General features: G+C 31.5%; 2 protein-coding genes and 1 long non-coding RNA gene across 4 annotated transcripts; all 3 read left to right on the plus strand.

Moving 5' to 3' along the window:
- The first annotated feature begins 10,986 nt into the window (after positions 1-10,986).
- LOC139884279 (uncharacterized) lies at positions 10,987-13,783 on the plus strand. 2 transcript variants are annotated; one of them, XM_071868336.1, is made up of 5 exons: positions 10,987-11,086; positions 12,234-13,145; positions 13,216-13,395; positions 13,486-13,577; positions 13,652-13,783. In XM_071868336.1, the coding sequence occupies exons 2-4, from the start codon at positions 12,555-12,557 to the stop codon at positions 13,522-13,524; spliced, it is 810 nt and encodes a 269-aa protein (XP_071724437.1). In that variant the 5' UTR covers positions 10,987-11,086; positions 12,234-12,554; the 3' UTR covers positions 13,525-13,577; positions 13,652-13,783. The 2 variants fall into 2 exon arrangements, with proteins under 2 accessions (XP_071724437.1, XP_071724443.1); XM_071868342.1 differs by having other exon boundaries at positions 13,489-13,577.
- Positions 13,784-19,367: 5,584 nt separating this feature from the next.
- Positions 19,368-20,105, plus strand: LOC139847468 (putative F-box/FBD/LRR-repeat protein At3g56780). The gene has a single exon (XM_071837141.1). The coding sequence runs from the start codon at positions 19,368-19,370 to the stop codon at positions 20,103-20,105; it is 738 nt and encodes a 245-aa protein (XP_071693242.1).
- A 247-nt stretch (positions 20,106-20,352) lies between these two features.
- Positions 20,353-21,016, plus strand: LOC139884296 (uncharacterized). Its single transcript, XR_011771889.1, has 3 exons — positions 20,353-20,528; positions 20,630-20,697; positions 20,772-21,016. It is a non-coding gene; the product is annotated as an uncharacterized lncRNA (long non-coding RNA).
- The last annotated feature ends 1,368 nt before the right edge of the window (positions 21,017-22,384 follow it).

The following is a 22,384-nucleotide window of genomic DNA, read 5'->3' on the forward strand; positions in this document are numbered from 1 at the left end:
GTAGTATTTTATGTATAATATTAATACTACTAATAATAATAAGATTAATAATAATATTAATCTTAATAATAATAATAATTATAATAATAATAATAATAATAATAATAATATAAATATAATAAATAATACGGAGGAATGTGGAAACTAGCTCGAGCTTTTATAGGATTCTGGCCTGCTACAGTACCCCATGCGATCGCATGAGTTTTCAGTATTTTTGCCATGCGATCGCATGGCCGCCTTATCCTGTTTTTGTTTACTAGTTCGTCGACATCAAATAGTGTGTTACTGTAGCAAATAGTGTTTACTGTAGCAAATAGTGTTTTACTGCAGCAATAGTGTTACTGTAGCAAATCACTGTAGCAAAGTCGTTTTCACTGTAGCAAAATACGGTTCCACTGTAGCAAATAGTGTTTTACTGTAGCAAATAGTGTTTTACTGTAGCAAAGTCATTTTACTGTAGCAAATAGTGTTTTACGGTAGGAAAGTCGTTTTTACTTGTATATATATATATATATATATATATATATATATATATATATATATATATATATATATATATATATATATATGTATATATATATATACATACATATAATTGTTCATGAATCGTCGAGAGCAGTCAAATGTAATTGAATACATGAAACAGTTCTAAAATTTTGAAATTCAACTTCATAGACTTTGCTTATCGTGTCGGAAACATTAAATCATTTAAAGATAAAGTTTAAATTTGGTCAGAAATTTCCGGGTCATCACATAAACCATCATGCTGGTTCTATTTTTCTGATATTCTGCTAGTCAAGAATAAACATATACCCCGTTTTTCAACAGCAATCACTACTGGGTCTCGGCCCAATCGAAATTAGTTGGAAGCCCATTAAGAATAGTAGTATGTTGGGCTTTAAGAGTTCAATAAAATCGCCCACCTTATATCATCCGATTCTTATAACCTGTCGGTTCTTCCTCGATCATACGAACACCCAATTCTTTTTCTAGGTTAACTTTCATCAAGTCACAAAATCAATTGAACTTGCTTCCTAGATCCACGGTTAGGAAGTCTTGTGAAGGAATCATAGCTAAGAACATCACAGGCTCGAATTTTGGTTAAGAATAATGGCGATGTTGATGATGAACAGGAATTTCAGAAATCGAACTCAAATGTGGTTCAGGTATAGTTTTCTTTTAAAAAAAATGTTTAGAATCTCATATAGAACGCTCGTAATTATTAATTTGTTCCAGGAATACCTTCTAGTTCTTGAATCAAAAGTTTGACCGAAAAGTTTTATTTGTTGACTTTAATTTCTGAAATTTTAGAATTGTAATTTAGTTAGGGTAATTATCTTACGAGACACAAACAGTGTCCAGGAATCGAAATAAAACATTAATTTGATTTGTAATTTCATTGTTTGTTCTAGAGTTCATCAATTTGTTGATTTAAAAAAAAATACCGATGGTGACGATGATATAGAAGGATAGGTATTCTATGATTGATTTGTGTTGAACCGGACTAGAATCAAAATGGAAACAGAAAAAAAATATAAGCAGGTGGTTCTAGTGGTTTTAATGATGAAGGTGGTTGATTGCAGGTTGTGATCGTGGTTTGGTTTTGAACACAATAGTAACAGGCGATGGTTATGGAGATTGAAAACTTCGATGGACATGAACAGCAGTCAAGCTCATAAGCTCAGCAATCATCTTTTTCGACTGGACAGAAACATAGCAGCAGGGCAGTAGTGGTTCAAGAATATGATTGTGACTTGATTCGAAAAGTAAAAATTATGCAGGTATTTGGATAGGAACATAAGTGGTTGAATAGCATCCTATTAAATTGTTTTTAGTTATGACTTGTATATTTGTTAATAATATGTTATGAAATTTGTGTTAATGTATTAAATGTAGAGAGGAAGAAGAAGGAAACAGAGGAAAGAATTTGCAAGTGATGATAATACAAAGTGTGGTGGTGTTGACAGGTGAACACCGGCTGCAGGTTGCAATTTATCACTTTGATTAAATTAGATACAGGAAACATGGTATGTAACAGCAAGTTAGTGAACAGGAAGGAAGTAGTTTTTGGTGGGTTTCATTGGATAGTCAAATAGACAGAAATATAAAACTTTGCAATAGTTTAATAGAAGATTTAAATGGTACCAGTTATTTGATTATGCAGAATAAGAGTAGCAGCACAGCAGTTAAAGATGGGTTGTAGTTTAGCAGTGATTAAAACATTTGATGATGGTGTCCTTTGGGATTAAAAATGGAAAGCAAAATAGAAAGAAAGAAAGAAAGAAAGAAGGAAGGAAAGAAAGAAAGGTGATTTTGGTCGATCATTTTTCCTCTGCATTTGTATATGTATATAATATATATATAGATATAGATATAGATTAGATTAGATGGTGGATGTTGGTGATGATTATATAGAATACAGCAACTAGTAGCAATCAATTGGTTTGTTTGTGGAGCTTAACATAAGTTTAAGAAGCAAAAAGATGTTTTCTAAGTGGGTTCTTGGTGATGAATGAACGAATGGGTAATACATATATATTTATATTACTCCGTATAATTTAAAGTTAAGAAGACAAAAATTAATACAGTAACGTTGAATATATATTGATATTGATAGTAAAATGAAACAGAAAAAGTAATGGATTTTGTTGTGTAATGGATTAAATGCATGTGCTGCATTATATATTTGAATATATTACTCTGAATGTCATCGTTTGTAAAAAGAAAACAGTAAATCTAAATGAAATCATGTGAAACTTAATTGTCTACATTCATTTGTACATATGTCATGTATGAAATCTTTGAGTGGGGAAAATAGGAGAACAATCTTGTAAACTTTTAATAATTAATATTAATAATTAGTTATTCATAACAATTTTATAATTTTGATTATTTTTACAAAATAATATTTAATCCTTATACATTATATATATATATATATATATATATATATATATATATATATATATATATATATATATATATATATCTAATCATAAACTATTGTTCGTGAATCGTCGGGAATTGTCAAAGGGTAAATGATTCTATGTAAACAGTTCAAAGAATTTAAGACTCAACATTACAGACTTTGCTCATCGTGTCGGAATTACATAAAGATTAAGTTTAAATTTGATCGGAAATTTTCGGGTCGTCACAAGTAGTGTATGTGGATATGATTAAAATAGAAAGAAAAGGTAAGAGTAAAACTATAAAGTAAACCAAAAGTACAGTTCTTTTATAAAATGTCTTAAACTGTTAAACTGTATCTTCTTTGTCTGTGGACTATTAATATGAGATGGAGGTAGTGTCATTTAAAGTCTAACAAATACAACGACTAAGCGATCACGCACATCAACTTTAACATGACCATGATACTATAAAACCTTACAACACTACGACACAACCCACAAAACTACAAGCCGAAAAATGCAACTTTAAGACTCAACTAAGATATTAAGAAAAACAGAACGCGAACACATAAATGAGTAAACCACTGCCTATGATCTCGTGACTACTCGTTACCGGCTTATATGCGCTCGTTAAAGGCTTAGTGCCATATGCACCGCCTCGTTGAAGGTATTCGTTACCCAGGTTCACCATCCATTTAACGAATGCTTCTTAACCAAATTGGAGCTCTCATGTGACTGTTTTTGTACTCGCATCTTAAAATTTGGAGCAAAATACCTCCTCATCTCGTTGTACAATTTTAACTTCATAATGTACAACCTCTTTTATGCATGATTTAATAACTTCATAAAAAGATTTAATAATTTACAGATAAAAAATACACCGTTTCGAAAAATAATTGCTACATAGTAATTTTTTTTGTTTACTTTTTAACTTTACTTTTTACTTTTTAACTACATTTATCTTACTTAAATAAAGTAAAAATATATATAAGTATATCTGACTAATTTTTATTTATTTATAGAAGCAAATTATACATTTGAGACGGATCAAGGTAGTTAACTACCAGTAGTCAGATACAATGAATGATAAAATTGAAAATGTTGTGATGGATACAGAAAATAATAAAATGGAGGGTATTAAATTTGCTAGTATTTTGGAGGGGGGTTGATGTGGTAGAAGCGGTTGTAAATGTTTCAGGTTGTTTTGATACAATAGTAGGTATTGATGAATCCAGAGGAAGAGGAAGGATGGTGGGGGTTCAAACGGTGGTGTTAATGTGAAAGTTACGGTTAAAAACAATTATGGGGTTGATGGAATTTTGGGTTCTCCATATTCGGTTCAAGAAGTCGAGATCGATAACGCTCTTAGTGATGTAGGTTTTGGTCAAAAGAGTAAAAAATGGAGATTTGAGGAGGTTAAGACACCAACGGTGTGTAACGCATCTACTAGCGCTATTCTCGATAACTTGGCTAACGTTGCTACCGGTAATAATGCGGGTCGTAAGTTTTGCATTTGTGCAGATCTGAATTGTAAAGGTTTTTGTAGGGGATGGCATGTGCATTCTAGGATATTTCGAGGAGAAGGAGCGAAAAAGATCGGTCTAAAAAATGGTGTCAAGATGAGAGGCAAGGCAATGAAGAAATATGATAGAAATGGTGCATTGGGTTTGAAGGATTATAGTGATGATGAAGAGGGGAGGATTGATCTTTTAAAAGATAAAAATCCCATGAATTCTCAAAAGAATGGATCTTGCAAGTGGACTCGCATTGGTTCGGGGACGGGATGTGTAGGAGAGAAAGGCGGGTTTTTCGGTCAATTTAGGAATGGTGGTTTGGAATCTCCGGGGAGCCGCACAGACGGAGGGATAGGTATCGAATCGACCTTTACGTTCAAGGCCCATGTGGATGGCGGTGGCGACAACAACATTAGTCTTTAAGTGTTTATGTATTGTTGCATTTTTATATGCAGGTGATTGTTTCGTTCCTTTGATTGATTGTTAGCGTTAGGTGTTTTTAAGGTGTTCGGCGAGGCTCTAGTTTAGTTAGCGTTAGGTTGATATCTTTATTTGGTCTCGTTTACTGTTCTCGAGCCTCATTGGTGAGTGTTATAATTCAGTAGGCTTATAACTACCTTTAGTGATTTAATTCTTGATTAAGAATACTAATAAAGAAGTGTAAGAACAAAGATGATAATGAAGAGAAAGAAAGAAACACTTTGTAAGTGTGAGAAAATGGTGCAAGTGTTTTAGCTTGCAATACATGGCTATTTATACAAAAACAAAGCTACCCAATATTGACTAAGTATTGGTACAAAATTGACTATCCACATATAAATAATATTGTTATTATTATAACACTCCCCCTTGGATATCAATTTTGTTTTATTGAAGATCAACTATAAGTTACTTCCTCGTTAAAAACCTTGTTAAAGAAAACCTAGTGGGAAAAAACTTTAGCTAAGGGAAAAAGAGTGCAGCATGGAGTTGACTCCCCCTCAAGTAGACATCATTGAGTCGTCACATCTTTTGAACTTGACTCATGCCAATATTGTGAACGTGTGTTCTGGAAATAGCAGTTGACAGTGCTTTGGTATAAAGATCAGCAGAATTGTTGATTGAACGTATCTCATTTCAATCTGTTTGGCCTTTATGAGATCTTGAGTATATGAGAAGAATCTGAGGTTTTCATCTGAAACTGTATCATCTAAATCTTTTATGTACAAGTTTAGTCCGTGTGATTTGTCTACAATCTCCTTCATGGTTAGCTCAACGTTGTTTCAATTCATATTCCCTTTCAGTCTTTTTCTAAGCTTTACCTACATACCGTTCTTTCCCATCAAACTTATGACCGCTAAGACCGTCTATGGCTTTAGCATCTTGTCTGCATTTATGTTTTGTTCTGTCACTTTTGATACTCTTCTTTCATTTGTACTATGCAAGCTGCATTATCTTCATATATAGTTATTGGTGAAGATAGTTGTTGGTCTTTTACAGCGCTCTAGTCCACAAGAATCAATAATGATTTGTGTCATTGATCTCAACCAAACACATTTTCGAGTAGTTTCATATAATTCAATCACCTCGTCATGATTTGATGATGTTGCAACAAGTGTTTGTTTTAAGAATGCCATGATTTTGTGGTACCTCCATTTAGGAATACATATCAAGTTTGAGATTTATCTTTATGAGGATTTGATGAATGACCTGCATATACATAATCAACCAAATCTTGTTTTGAAGCGTTAGAATAAAATAATTTTAAATCAGCAGTTCCTCAAGGGTATCAAAATATCTGCTTGATCCCATTTCAATGTCTTTTTGTAGGGGTTGAGCTGAACCTTGTCAACAAATTAACTACAAAAGAAATGTCAGGTCTTGTACAATTTGTAAAATACATAATAGCTCTAATTGCACTAAGATATGGAACTTCTGATCCGTTAAGATCTTCATGATCTTCACGGTGATGAAATGGATCAGTGTCAGTATTGAGTGATCTAACAATCAATGGTTTTGTCTTTAAAAAAATGTTTTAAAATCTTTTCGGTGTAAGTTGTTTGATGTACAAGAAAACCATTAGGCATATGCTAAATTTGCAATCCAAGTCAATACTGATCTCTTTATTTGTTCATATGATGTTATGATCATTGACATAAACAACTTACAATCACATATCCGGACATTGTTTTCTTAATAAGAACACATGTGCAAATAAGATTATTTGTATACCCTTTTTCTCATCAAGTAATCACTTAATCGGGTATACCATATGCGATCCGATTATTTCAACCCATATAAAGACCTTTGTAATTTAATTGAGTACATTTCTTTGTGTTTTGCATTTGATGCTTCTGATACTTTAAATCCTTCAGGTATCTTTATATATGTATATATATCACTATCAAGTGATCCATAAAGATCATCAGTAATAACATCCATGAAATGCATTTCTAGATTTTTTTAGAAACTGACAGGCTGATTAAGTATCTAAAAGTAATTGCATCTATAACAGGGGAATAAGTTTCATCATAATCAATTCCCGGTCTTTGAGAAAAACCTTGAGCTACAAGTCTAGCTTTATACCTTGTAACTTCATTTTTCTCATTTCTTTTTCGCACAAAAACCCATCTATATCCCACAGGTTTCACATCTTTAGGTGTGAGAATGATAGATCCGAAAACTTTTCTTTTATTGAGCGATTCAAATTCAGCTCGTATTGCTCCTTTCCAATGATCCCAATCATGCCTATTTTGACATTCCATGACAGATTTTGGTTCTGGATCATCATCATCATTCATGATGTCATATGCAACATTATATGAAAATATCTCATCAAGATTTTTCATTTCATTTCAGTTCCATAATATTTTTGAATGTGCATAATTGATTGAAAATTCCGTATTGACATCATTAACCTCCTCTGCAGAAGGAGTATTGATTTGTAGTTATTTTTGAACACTTTCTTTTACCTCATTATCAGCTGATTTTCTTTTTCGAGGATTTTTATCTTTGGAACCAATTGGTCTCCCACGTTTCTGCCGTAGCAAATACTCATGAGTGACATTATTTCCAGCTTTTGTAATTTCAATTCTAGCTGAAGCATTTACTGCTGGTATATATGATTTAGTCACTTATTTTTGTATCTTTAAATGCATAAAGTAATTAATTTGCAAGTTCTTGCATATGCATTATATTTGAACTTTCTTTTCGCATTCTTTTGTGCGATGATCAATATTCCTTAATTGATGTTCACGCCATGAAACATCATTTTATTTATATTTTATTTCTCCCCCTAATATATGGAACAATGTTTTATTAAAGTGACAATCAACAAAACTTGCTGTAAAAACATCACCCGTCATGGGTTCAATATATCTTATGATTGAAGATGTTTCATATCCAACATATATTTCAATCCTTCTTTGAGGAACCATTTGTTGTGATTGTGCAATTAAAAATACACTGCACAACCAAATGTTCTAAGATGAAAAATATTTGGTCTCCACCAAAATTAAGTTGGTAATGGAGAATATTTATAACTTACACTTGGTTTAATGCGAATTAATGTCACATCATAAAAATTTACATCTCCCCATATAAATATTGCGAGTTTTGTACTCATTACCAATTGTCTAGTTATTAGCTGCAAGTGTTTATCTATTGATTCAGCTAAACCAATTTTGTGTATGCACATGAGCAACTGGATGTTCAACAATAATCCCTGTAGACATATAATAATCATTAAATGCTTGAGATGTTAACTCACCAGCATTATCAAGTCTCATCCTTTTAATGGTGTAATCAGAATAATGTGTTCTTAATTTAATAATTTGTGCAAGAAACTTTGCAAATGCCATATTACGGCTTGATAACACACAAACATGAGACCATCCGATAGATGCGTCTATTAGAACCATGAAATATCAAAATGGTCCACATGATGGATGAATTGGTCCATATATATAACCTTGAATTCTTTCAAGAAACATTGGTGATTCTTTCTCAATATTCTTTTCATTAGTCACCATATGTGCTTTTCATTAATCACCATATGTGCTTTTCATTAATCACCATATGTGCTTTTTCATTAATCACTATATGCGCTTTTTCATCATATATCCTTTTCACCATATGCGCTGCGCTTTTAATCATATGCGCTGCGCTTTTCATCATATGCACTTTTCATCATATGCGCTTTTAATCATATGCACTGTGCTTTTAATCATATGCGCTTTTCATCATATGCGCCGCGCTTTTAATCATATGCGCCGTGCTTTTAATCATATGCGCTTTTAATCATATGCGCTTTTCATCATATGCGCTTCTGGTACATTTATATATGTATAATGTAAACCAGGATTAAGCCTTGGTAGTTTTTCAACCACATGATTCTTGTCGGTGATGCATAAATATTTCTCATTTTCTATTATCATTTACTGATAATCATATCCATTATGATATATAATAGAGAAACTTAATCAATTTCTCTTTGATTTTGAGAGAAAACAAATCATTATTTACCAGAAAATTTGTACCATTTGGTAACATGAATTTTGCCTTTCTTTTTATCAAGTTCGCAGGACCTGATATAGTATTAATAATTCTTTCAGTTGATTTCAAATTAATGAAATATTTCTTAGATTTGATTATAGTGTGTGTTACCACTATCTGCAATACATAGGTCTCTACCATTTAATTGATGCTGTATTTCAGCAAGATCATACTAAAACTTCAAATAAGATAAGCAAATAATGAGTAATATTTTAGCAAAATAATCAAATTAATTTACCTGCAACCAAGTTACAATCTGAAGTACATAAAAGATAACACTTAATAAACATATATATATTATGTATTAGTAAGAATGGTGACCCTAGTGATTACATTCGATCACTTATTTAAGATACAAATTTTACTGTGCAAGTAGGTGAAATAGTAATGAAATATATTATCTAAATTTACTGTACATTTATCACTAGATCTAAATTCATTTGGATTCATGTGAAAATTGGCATCCACCTTCTTTGACTTTAGTATCATAACAAGTTGAATTATTAGTATACATCTCGATATTTATTTTATGAGACATGAATGAAGGTCTTTTGAGGGAATTCACAAATAAAGTATTACTTCCCATTAGAAAAGCCTTTTGATGAAATTTATGATTTTTTTTTAATAAAAATAAAAACCTTTTCCTATTTTCCATACTATTTTCCAACTTCACTAGCAAAATATGAAATCTAGTGTCTGGGTCACAAATTGCTTTGGAACTATGTTTGCCCAGTTATCATCTATAGAATATAGTCCATGTTGTAAAAAGACTTGAGCAAAGTCAAAGGTCAAATTATAATTAGTAATATATAATACATATGCCCACTAATCTTGTGATATTCGAATCTCAACAAAAATGTAACTTTATATAACATGGTTGGTGAGCCTACCAAGGAAGACCTCAAACAAATACTACAAACTTAAATAATTCATTTCAAGAAACAACTTTTACCTACTTTCCAAAACATGTGAAGATGCTCCATGCTCTTTAATATTGTTCCAAAATAATAGTTTATTGAAATTGATAATTAATAATTAATTGTTGTAAGAATTATAAAAACGAATTAGTAACATGGACTTTAATCTATTTTTATTTATAAAAGCAAAAACATATTAATTCAAATTGGAATTTGAGTTTAGTAGAAATACGATGATTAAAATAATAAACATATTATGCATAAATAATAAATTTAAGGGATAAACATTAGTATACATGAAATAAATAATGATTAGTTGCATAAGTAATCATAAATAAATGTTAGATAACATAAATATAAATGTTAGTGAAGTTAATTACAGAAATATAATTCAGGCGGTATAACCGACCATATATAACTTAAATAACATAAATATAAATGTTAGTGAAGTTAATAAAAGTTATATTACAGAAATATAATTCAGGCGGTATAACCGACTATATATAACTTAAATATAAATTTTACTTATGATAATAATATTTATCTTACTAATAAATAATAGAATATATCGTTAAAGAATTTCTTACCTTGATTAGTAACTTGTGCTTACTTAGATAAACCTTGATTATACGGAGCACTTCGTGCTGATAACGTGTTATAATTCAGTAGGCTTATAACTACCTTTAGTGGTTTAATTCTTGATTAAGAATACTAATAGTGAAGTGTAAGAACAAAGATGATAATGGAGAGAAAGAAAGAAACACTTTGTAAGTGTGAGAAAATGGTGCAAGTGTTTTAGGTTGCAATACATGGCTATTTATACAAAAACGAAGCTACCCAATATTGACTAAGTATTGGTACAAAATTGACTATCCACATATAAATAATATTGTTATTATTATAACAGTGAGCTTTTTCTTGTATTTTTATTTCTTGTCTCTTTTTGATTAAGATTTGGTATATAAGTTTTCGTTTTTTTGCCTGAAAAAAAAAAAAAAAAAAAAAAAAAAAAAACTACCGGTAGATAATTTCTTTCGGGCCGCGTGGTAAGTAATATTGGCTTGGAGGCCCCTATTAAAGTTGTTAAAAATCAAAATAAAAATTGATCGTAAGGTACTGAAGTTGGGGTTCTTTCAAAATCATTTTACCTACAGCTTATGAGAAGCTGACGATTAACGCTCACACACACAGTCACTGTATTCTCAAATCGAAGGTTAGTTTTAGATTCTCTACATTCTTGAAACTTATCTCTATTGTATGATTCCTTTAGTTGTTTGTTGATTTGAGTAAAGTATGAAATTTGTAAAGTTAGGGTTTTTTTTTTCTCCTTTTGTTCTTGATTAAATGTGTTCAACTTCAGTATTTCACAGATTTTGTGGTTAGATATCTTCTCTCACTTTGATTGTAGCCAAATTATGTTAGTTTTATTTGTGCTTTTCTGTTTGTATTGGATATTGGACTATTTAGTGTATTCATGTGCAGTTCATTCTGATAATTTATACTGATATCTGGGCGCTAGTATAAGTATACACGAAAATTTAATTTATTTTCGTGTAACGTGTTCTTAATATAATTTGTAATTTTCCAATTTAAAGCACATTGAGCTTCTACAGTCTTTTGAAATTTGTTCTGCAACGTTGAAATATGTAACCTTTTCGAATAAAACCTTAATTGTGACGCATCAAATTTTCTTATTTTGTTTGCTACTTGTAGTTGTACTATCAATTTTGTGTTTACTCGTTAACGTATGTCGTTTGATAGTTGTTCCTACCGATTTTCTTTTTACTGATTAACATATAAAGTTTGCTAGTCGTTTCAGTTAGAAATATATAAGTGAGAATAAATTTGAAGGTTTGCTGATAACATTTATCTATTAGTACAAAGTAGGGTTTAGGATTTTAAATGTAGGGCTCTATTAATTAAATTAAAGGTTAGTATTGTAAGAATGAAATTAGTGATTCGGCACCTGTTTTGATGACGTTATACACTTTATAGTTTTATTCGATCTTTTTTGGTATTTTTGTTATTCTGGAATAAAATTGGCCCAATTACGATGATCATCTCAACTGCACTTATAATTTCAAATCTCAACCTTTCATATTTCATTTTCATTTTCAATTCCAGTTCTTTTATCTGTCTGCTGGTAAATTTAGGGATCCTGCATCTTCCAAATGTATGTATTCTTCTTTTACTAGTTACTGTATTGTTTTGTGCATTATTTTGAAACATGATTTTTATAAACCTTTTTCTTATAAACTCATATTGAATTGAATAATGATTCCTAATATTGACTTAGTAGTATTGTTTATTTTTTATTTAGTATGCCCTGATTCTCGGTTATTTTATTAACTTGATTGAAGCTTCTGGAGTGAGAATGGATAGACTAAGCAGCTTATCGGACGATCTCATCATTAAAATCCTTTCTTATAACCAAACCAAACAAGCTATTAGAACTAGTATTCTTTCATCTAGATGGAAGACTATTTGGAAGTCAATTCAAAATCTCGATTTAACTATTGATGATTTAACTTCATTAACCAAATTCTACGAGTTCACTCGTCTTTTCTCTTCGCGCAATAATGATGTAAAATTGTCGTCTTGTTAAACTTAGTGTTGGTGGATTTAGCCAAGCGTTTGTCCATATAGTTATTAATTATGCCCTTTCCCACAATGTCCAAAAGATGACTATTTTATTGTCGGTCAAAAAGCGTATCGAAATACCTAATTCTCTTTTTATGTCCCAATCTCTCGAAGATGTCACTTTAATTGGACCTACCAGATATTATGCTCAACCTGAAATCAAATCATCTTTAGACCTACCATCATTAACAACATTGCATCTTGAAAATGTCATTCTCAATCACGAAAATCCTGGCGAGTATGGTGGTATTTTCTCTAAGTGTTTAAACTTGAAGAATCTTACCTTATCAAACTGCAACATAAACGATCATACTCCTTTCATTTCCTATCCTGAATTTTCTAAACTCACCCCTGAGAAAGGATTGTACTCTTTTGCTAATGTGGTTGTACCTCATTTAAAGAATCTTACTGTTGTAGACTGCCGTGGTCCAATTAAGATTTATGCACCCGAATTGTCTTCATTGATGTATCAAGTTCCATATTATGATACCTTTTTTGCAAATGGTTTGTCTTGTTTGGAGAAAGTGGATTTCTACATGTGTCCATTTGAGGAAGATGATGCTCCAATTATGAAGATTCTTGAACAGTTTCACACTGTCAAATATCTCACTCTTGGATTGGAAGTCGTAGAGGTATTTGGTCTTTAATGTTTGTACATGCATTTATTATGTCTTTTCTTTTGATCTATATAATGTTTTTCAGCTACTTGATTTATATGTGGACATGCTTTCAAATCTACCTTCTCCATTTGCTAATTTAACAAGTCTTAAGATTTATCCATGGAAAAAGGAAGGAAAAAAGAAATTAATGGTCCATAGACAAGTAAAAAACTTTCTTCTAGGTGCTTCTTCAAATGCTACCGTCTCAATATACTCACGCAAGGTAATATTTTTTACTTGTTGCTATACTTTGTATATCATGTGATGATAAATGGGGATTAATGTTGATTATAAACTGTATGATAAAATGCAGCAGGTGAAAGCATTGAAGGATGCCACATCAGCGCAATGAATAATGGCCAAGTTGCAGGTGCTATAGCATCACAAGTGTTGCCATATCAAATTGTAAGTTTCTAATTTCTATATGTTCTAAGTTGATAACTGTTTCATAAAAATGGTGTCATTTGTTTTGCTTTCAGGTTTCATTGTTTTTGCTATCTGTTATCCTCAATGCAACAGTCATGTTTTTTTGCTGATCAATCATATTGTTTTTTGCTGGTATGCTCTACACATCTTGGATGGTTATGTGATTCGGGTTTCTAATATGTAATTTTTAGAATTTTAAGTACTTTTAGTAGGATCCTATCTTAGTTCGTGTTGTTGGGTTCTTACATTTCTAAGTACTTTTATGTGTACTCTATTATGCTAGTTCTTGTTTTCTGGAAAGTTTATTTCCACAAGTTTTTACCTTTATTATTTCTGCTTAATCCTTTTTTTTTTTTATCTTGGTTGCTGATTGTGAATGTATGTACATGTATGATGGAGCACATCGAGAGTTAAAACTAGCATTTTGTAATACATTGATTTTGTATGTTGATTGTTGAAAAGTTTATTTTCTTAGTTTTTCTTTTTTCAAGTCAACTACATTACTCAATTTTTTTTATTTTTTTTATTATTATTATTTTTTTTTTGGAGAAAAGAAGGAAATAGAAAACTTTATCAAAATGATAGAAGAATTCATAAAAGAAACAAGTGAAGGTATTTCGCATGCCCGAGAGACATATTAAATTAACGTGGCTAATATGTTTTAATTCAAGTCGGGTCATACCCAATAACAAGCTTACCGACACCTTATTCGTATTTGATCTTAGCGATTGGATCGTTGATTAAATACGCGACACTTGAATTTTAAAAAATGGTTTCTAAAATAATATTACTTGATGTGTATATAAATTATGGAATAATTTATATAATTAAGACTTAATTATTTATAGGTAAATAATTAATAATGTTATATTACATTTTTTATAAATTGGTTTTATATAAAATGCACATAACTAAATATGGAAGCTTATAAAATGGTTTTATAAAATCTATCTATTTTTTTATAAAACATATTTTATAAAACTAATTTGGAAGTGGCATTGGAGTCTAACTAACATGCCATTTGACTAGCCTTTAAGTGGTTACTTCCATATATTCCATGTGCATATGTACCAAGAATTCTTGGAGACACAAGACACATGCTAACACATCAAAACACATCAAAAAAACTGCACAAAACCTCTCTACTTGTTGCTGTCTGGCCGTGAGTTTGAGAGAGGAGAAAGGGGTTCTTAAACTTTGTTTTGCAAGCTAAATTCAAGTGTTAATAAATCCTAACCAAAGTACAAGGTGTTGGTATTAAAAGGACAAAATTACTCCCGTCGTCCTTGAACTTATATCGAAATTGCTGACGTCGTCCCTAAACTTTTTTTTTGCTCGCGTCGTCACTGAACTTGTAAAAAATAACGTTCGTCGTCTTTCTGTTAAGTTGCCGTCTCTTTTCTCTGTTAACTAAAAGCATGTGCTAGTCATGTGAGGGTAAAATGGTCTTTTCATTGTTTGTTCCTTTTAAATACCTTTAAATAAAAAGCAAATTCATTAATTATTAATTTTATATTAATTAATTAACTATATCAAAATTAAATTAAAATAAAAAAACTATTTGTACTTGTTTGCTTGTCACCGATCGTATAAATACAAATAAACAAGAAATTCTATTCCCAACTATCATTTTCATTTTCATGCACAACAATATTTTCAAACACACTCATTGGTTTTTACATACATATACATCGATCAGTTGCAGAATACGGAATATTTTTTGGAACACCATCGTCTTCACCATGGTTCTGATTGCACCATCGTTTGTTTCTCAGATCCACACCTTCGTTTGCACCTTCGATTCACACAAACCCGATCTTTGAGCACCTTCGATTGCACCATCATTCATCCTTCAACCTTTCGATTAAAGAAGTGGGTTTAACCGGAGTTCATGGGTCAAATTTGAATAAGATCTGGGACAGATTTGGGTCTGATTTGGATCAAATCTAAGAAGTGTGTTAATGGTGAAGTCTTTGATGGTGAAGCTGTTGATGATGATGATGATGTTGTTGATGACAATGATGTTGTTGATGAGCATGATGTTGCCGATCTATATGTCGATTTAGAGTTTTGTATATATTATTGCTATATGCAATTTTGAGTGTTTGAAATAGAAGTAGAACATGGTTTCTGTATAAGAAAGTGAGTTTTGTTCCCCCTAATCTTCTTCTTTTTGTTAAAATTTTGATAATCCTTCTTCAGCTACTGTTGTTGGGTTTAAGTTGATATATTTGCTAAAATAGTTGTTGTATTGAAATTTAGATTAATTAATTTTATTGTTTAATTGAGATTTATTTTTAGTTTTTAAAGTTTGGATTTGGATTTAGATGTGTTAATATACTACGAGTAGCATTTATAATTTTGTAATGGAAAAAATAGAAGGTTAGGTGAAGAAAAAACTAGGGTTTGTGCAATATTGGGGATGAAGATGAAAATGAGGGAAGAAAGTAAGAAAGATAAAATTACGTTGGTAGTCCTTGAACTGTAAAAGAGATAAAATAACTGAATTGCCCTCACATGTTTGGCACATGCTTTAGGTTAACAGAGGAAAGAGACGTCAATTAAACAGAAGGATGACGAGCGTTATTTTTTACAAGTTCAGTGACGACGCAAGCAAAAAAAAAAGTTTAAGGACGACGTCAGTGATTTTGATATATGTTTAAGGACGACGAGAGTAATTTTGTCTATTAAAAGCTTGGGGTATTACAACTTGAGGCTTCATCTTTTGGAGCTCCATTCATCATCATCTTCATCACTCACTACCTAGCTTGGAGAAGGTATAAACTCCTTTCTTACTTGTAGTTTGTAAGTATGTTTCACAACTTGATCCTATTTGGGATTTAACTTTAAAAGGTTAAAGATTAACATGTTCTAAAATGGTAATACTTACATGCTTCCGCTTTAATTTGATCTTCAAATGTTTTAAGTAATATTATGAACTTGTTAAATCCCAACAACAAGAACAATAAAAGCTAGGCATACTAAATAAAAGTCATAGCATAACAGCAGCAGACAACGTCTAACAACTAATAATAGATGCTAATGAGCACCCATGGATAACACCCTCAGACTACCAAATATAAACCAAGCCCGAACTACCATAGAAGCTAAATTCAACTGAGTTAAAAGTGTGATGCTACCAAATCTCATTTGAAGTTAGAAAACATTTTGACCATTTGCAACATAAACATAATGAAACCGTGGGACCATAAGACCCACCATACTACCTCTCGGTTTACACCTAATCTTCGGGTGTTCTAAGAGACGATTCTTAAAATGACTACTTGCTTTTTAGCTTGTCTTGGGCGATCAAGCCATTCATTATGCTACCGAATTTGCCCAATACGACCTTCGGAGTTTTGCTGATTGGTTGGGGTTGCTTCCTGGAACGAGACTTTTTAATCAGCAATAGCAACACGATAATTTCCCCCTGCAACGCACGAATTTCACGTAAAATCGTAAATTTTATAAATAATGATTTCCTTTAATAATTTCGAGCTTAGACTAGCTCAAATTAACAACATGATAATTTTTTCGCGGTAACACGCGGACTAAGCGTATCTTGTCAATTTAAATTTAAAATCTATAATAATAAGAAGGTATCATATAATAACACTGACTTTATATAATTAAGTTACTTCATATACTACGTATTTGTTATCAGTTTATTCATATACTACATATTTGTTATCGCTGTCAAAAAAATGCGTGTTTACATTTTAATTTTAATTCTAATAACTATTTAAATTTAAATTAAACTAGTAAACTAGTAAAATTAAATTAATTTTTTTTTTAATTCGGGTCGTGTTGTAAGTAATACTATTGTCTATTGGCTTGGAGGCTCATATTCAGTGTTGTAAAAGTCGGCCGACTTGGCCGACGCGTCGGCCGATGCGTCATTTTTTTGGGTTCTCCGTCCCGTTTTTTCTGAAAACGACTCAAAAGACTGTCAGAGCTAAAAGTTCGGTCAAAGTCTGTCAAAGAAGGTCAAAGTTGGTCAAAACGGTCAAAGTCAGTCAAATTTTCGTCAAGATCTGATATATTTTAAAATTAGGGTTTGTTTTTATTTTTTGGGCCGCTCTTTTCTCTGTGTCCTTTCTAATTATGTACTTGGTAACATTAATTGAGTTTGAAGTTTGATTGTTTTTAAATTCTAGTTCTTATTTAAGAAATTTATGGTACATAATCAACTATTTTATATATATAAATATATATTTAAGAAATTATTAATGAAGTCAACGTTGGTCAACGACCGATGCGTCCCTGACGCGTCCCCGACTCGGCCGACGCGTCCTTTTTAGGTCTCCCGACTCGCCACTTTAACAACCTTGCTCATATTAAAGTTTTTAAATATCAAAATAAACATTGATCGTAAGGTACTGAAGTTAGGGTTCTTTCAAAATCATTTTACCTACTGCCTACGAGAAGCTGACGATTAACGCTCACACACAGTCACTGTATTCTCAAATCTAAGGTTGGTTTTAGATTCTCTACATTCTTGAAACTTATCTCTATTGTATGATTACTTTAGTTGTTTGTTGATTTGAGTAAAGTATGAAATTTGTAAAGTTAGGGTTTTTTTTTCCTATTGTTCATAATTAAATGTGTTCAACTTTAGTATTTTACAGATTTTGTCGTTTGATATCTTCTCTCACAATGATTGTAGCCAAATTCTGTTAGTTTTGTTTGTGCTTTTCTGTTTGTATTGGATTATTTAGTTTATTCATGTGCAGTTCATTATGATTACTTAAACTGATATTGGGCGCTAGTATAAGTATACTTGTGTAACGTGTCCTTAATTTAATTTGTGAGTTCCCAATTTAAAGCACATTGAGATTCTACAGTCTTTTGAATTCGTTTCTGCTGCATTAAAATAGGGAACCTTTTCTAATAAAACCCTAACTGTGGCACATCAAATTTTCTCAATTTGTTTGCTACTTGTAGTTTTTGTACTACCAAATTTGTTTTTACTCGTTAACATATGTCGTTTGTTAGTTGTTTTTACCTATTTATTTTTTACTGATTAACATACAAGGTTTGTTAGTCGTTTCAGCCGATTTCCTTTTTTTTTTTTTTTTTCATTTTAGAGTTTCAGGCTGATTAGAAATATGTAAGTGAGAATAGAAAGTATCTGAAGATTTTGCTGATAACATTTATCTATTATCTATTACAGTAGTACAGAGTAGGGTTTAGGGTTTTAAATGTAAGGTTCTATTAATTAAATAAAAGGTTAGTATTGTAAGAATGAAATTGGTGATTCGGCACCTGTTTTGATGACGTTATACACTTTCTAGTTTTATTCGATCTTCTTGGTATGTTTGTTTTTTCAGGATTAAAATTGGCCCAATTTACAATGATCATTCCAACTGCACTTTTTAATTCCATATCTGAGCCTTTCATATTTTATTTTCAATTACAGTTCTACTTTTTTCTGCGTGCTGTTAAATTTAGGGATCCTGCAACTTCCAAATCTATATATTCTTCTTTTACTAGTTACTGTATTGTTGTGTGCATAATTTTGAGACATGATTCATAAACCTTTTTTTATAAACTCATTTTGCATAATGATTCAAATTTTTGACTTATCATGTCTGGATGAAACTTATCATGCCTGGATAAGCAAATTTGACTTTTCTCGTTCTAGTTTGCAGAATTTGTCTCTGTTTAAAACTCGTTTGTTCAAGCTGTAGCTTAAGTAGTATTGTTTATTTTTATTTAGTATGTCTTGATTCTTGCTTGTGTTATTAACTTGCAGCTTTTTGAGTGAGAATGGATAGAATAAGCAGCTTATCAGACGATCTCATCATCAAAATCCTTTCTTATAACCAAACCAAACAAGCTATTAGAACTTGTATTCTTTCATCAAGATGGAAGAATATTTGGAGGTCAATTCCAATTCTTAAATTAACTAGTGATGATTTAACTTCATTAACCAAATTCCACCAATTCACCAGACTTTTCTCTTCGCGCAATACTGATATAGAGTTGTCATCTATTAAACTTACTGTTGGTGGATTCAACCAAACGTTAATCCGGAGAGTTATCAGTTATGCGCTTTCCTACAATCACCAAAAGATGACTATTTTTTGGTCAGTCGAAATGCGTACCGAAATACCTAATTCTCTTTTCATGTCCCAGTCTCTTGAAGATCTCACTTTAATTGGACCTGCTAGATATTATGCTCAGCCTGAAATCAATTCAATTCTGGACCTGCCATCATTAACAACATTGCATCTTGAAAACGTCATTCTCAATCACGGAAATCCTGGCGAGTATGGTGGTATTTTCTCTAAGTGTCTAAACTTAAAGAATCTTACCTTATCTAATTGCAGCATAAACGATCATACTCCTTCTATTTCCCATCCTGAACTTTCTAAACTCACCCCTGAAAAAGGATTGTACTCTTATGCTAATGTGGTTGTACCTCACCTAAAGAACCTCAATGCTCTTGACTGTAATGGTCGTATTAAAATTTATGCCCCAAGATTGTCTACTATTCTACATTAAAGTATCAAGTTCCGTATTACGATACCTTTTTTGGAAATAATTTGTCTTGTTTGGAGAAAGTTGATTTCTGTATGTGTCCATTTGAGGATGATGTTCGTGCAGTTCTTGAGATTCTTCAACGCTTCCACAATGTTAAATCTCTTACACTTGGTTTGGAAGTCGTAGAGGTATTTGTATTTGATCTTATGTTTATTCATGTGTTTATTATGTCTGTTCTTCTGATTTATATAATGTTTTTTTCAGGCTCTTGAATTATCTGTGAACATGCTCTCTAATTTACCTTCGCCATTTGCTAATTTAACAAGTCTCAAAATTTATGCAAGGAAAAAGGAAGGAAAAAAGAAAGTAAAGATGTCAAGACAAGTCAAAAACTTTCTTTTAGGTGCTTCTCCAAATGCTACTGTTAGGATATACTCACGCAAGGTAATTTCATTTACTTGTTGCTATACTCTGTATATCATATTTGATTGATGATTAATGTGGGGATTAATGTTCATTATAAACTGTATGATGATAACATGCAGGAGGTCAAATCAGCACGACTGGCCAAGTTGCAGGTGCTATAGCATCACAAGTGTCGCCATGTCAAATTGTAAGTTTCTGATTTCTGTATGTTTTAAGTTGATAACTGTCGTTAAAAAGTGGTGTCATTTGTTTTGTTTTCAGGTTTCAATGTTTTTGCTATCTGTTATCAGTCAAATGGTTTTTTGCTGACCAATTATGTGGTTTTTTGCTGGTATGCTCTACACATTTTGGATTGTTATGTGATTCGGGTTTCTAATATGTAATTTTTAGAATTTTAAGTACTTTTAGTAGGATCCTATCTTAGTTCCTGTTATTGGGTACTTACATTTCTAAGCACTTTTATGTGTACTCTACTCTACTATGCTAGTTTCTGTTTTTTTGGAAAGATTATTTCCACAAGTATTTAGCTTGATTATCTCCACTTAATCCTTTTTATTTTATCTTGGTTTGTGAATGTATCTACCATGTATGATGGAGCATGTCGAGAGTTAAAACTAGCATTTCGTAATACATTGATTTTGTATGCTGATTGTTGGAATCAGTTTCTTATTTCATGTCAACTACATTATTCAGTTTATTCATATTGATGACAACAAGAGTTAAAACTAGCATTTCATAAAGAAGAGTCTTGTTCTTTGGTATCACTTTCATCTATGGCACACTCTTCTTTATGACTGGTATTTTTATATTCATTTTTCATATTTATTACTTTGCTTTTGTTATCTTTAATTGAAACTTGTTCAACTTGACTAGTTTTATGTCGACTGACTTCTATAGTTACCAAATGTCCTAATTTTAAAGTTTATGCCCCGTTTGTTTTTGTTTTTTTTTTTTTTTTTTTTTTCTTATTAAGTTTTGTTGTCTGAATTTGAATAAGACGTCTGTGAGAAATAAGTGACGACTAAATAATTAACGTTTGTTTTATGTGCCGAATAACTGTCTGAATAATTGAATTTACCAAATTAACCATGTACATGAGTAGTTACTAGAGCAATTACTAAAAAGTCAGGACCTAAATGGAAATTCACACTTATTTGAATTTTTTTATCATTAAGATGCGACTTATTTAATAAATCGAAAACAAACACTTGTCAATGAATTCTAATATTAAGTTTTAGGGTTAACTCCACAAATTGGCTATATATACTTTCTCAAATGTCCCGATGTCACCCATATACCCATTTGCGTTCCACTGTCGTCTACAAACTTTCAAAAAATGTACCGATGTCGCCCACTATACGTTTATTACCTGTAACGAAAACAATTGATGACGTGACTCTAAGTAGTCATGACATGTGGGTGGTACATCGGAACAAAAATTGAAAGTATATGGGCGACATCGGAAAACAACTGAAAGTATATGGGCGACATCGGGACATATAAAATGAAAGAAAAGTTAAATAATTAACTTCACCGGTTCAGCAGGTAGTCGGTAACGAAATGTTGACATTGGTACATTTTTTGAAAGTTTGTAGACGATAGTGGGACGCAAATGGGTATATAGGCGACATCGCCCATCAGAACATTTGAGTAAGTATATAGCCAATTTGTGGGTTTAACCCTAAGTTTTATACTATTAAGTCCATTAAGTCATAATCAAACATGACCTTAGTTGGTTAAAAGCGACCAGCTAAACAATGATTTGTAAATTGTACGCCATAAAAATAAATATACACAAAACGATGAATCACTGTAATACTGTATTCATCATCATCATCATCATCATCATCATCATTTATTTGTGTTATGATGCC

Source organism: Rutidosis leptorrhynchoides, chromosome 1 (genome assembly GCF_046630445.1).
Source record: "Rutidosis leptorrhynchoides isolate AG116_Rl617_1_P2 chromosome 1, CSIRO_AGI_Rlap_v1, whole genome shotgun sequence".
NCBI lineage: Eukaryota > Viridiplantae > Streptophyta > Magnoliopsida > Asterales > Asteraceae > Rutidosis > Rutidosis leptorrhynchoides.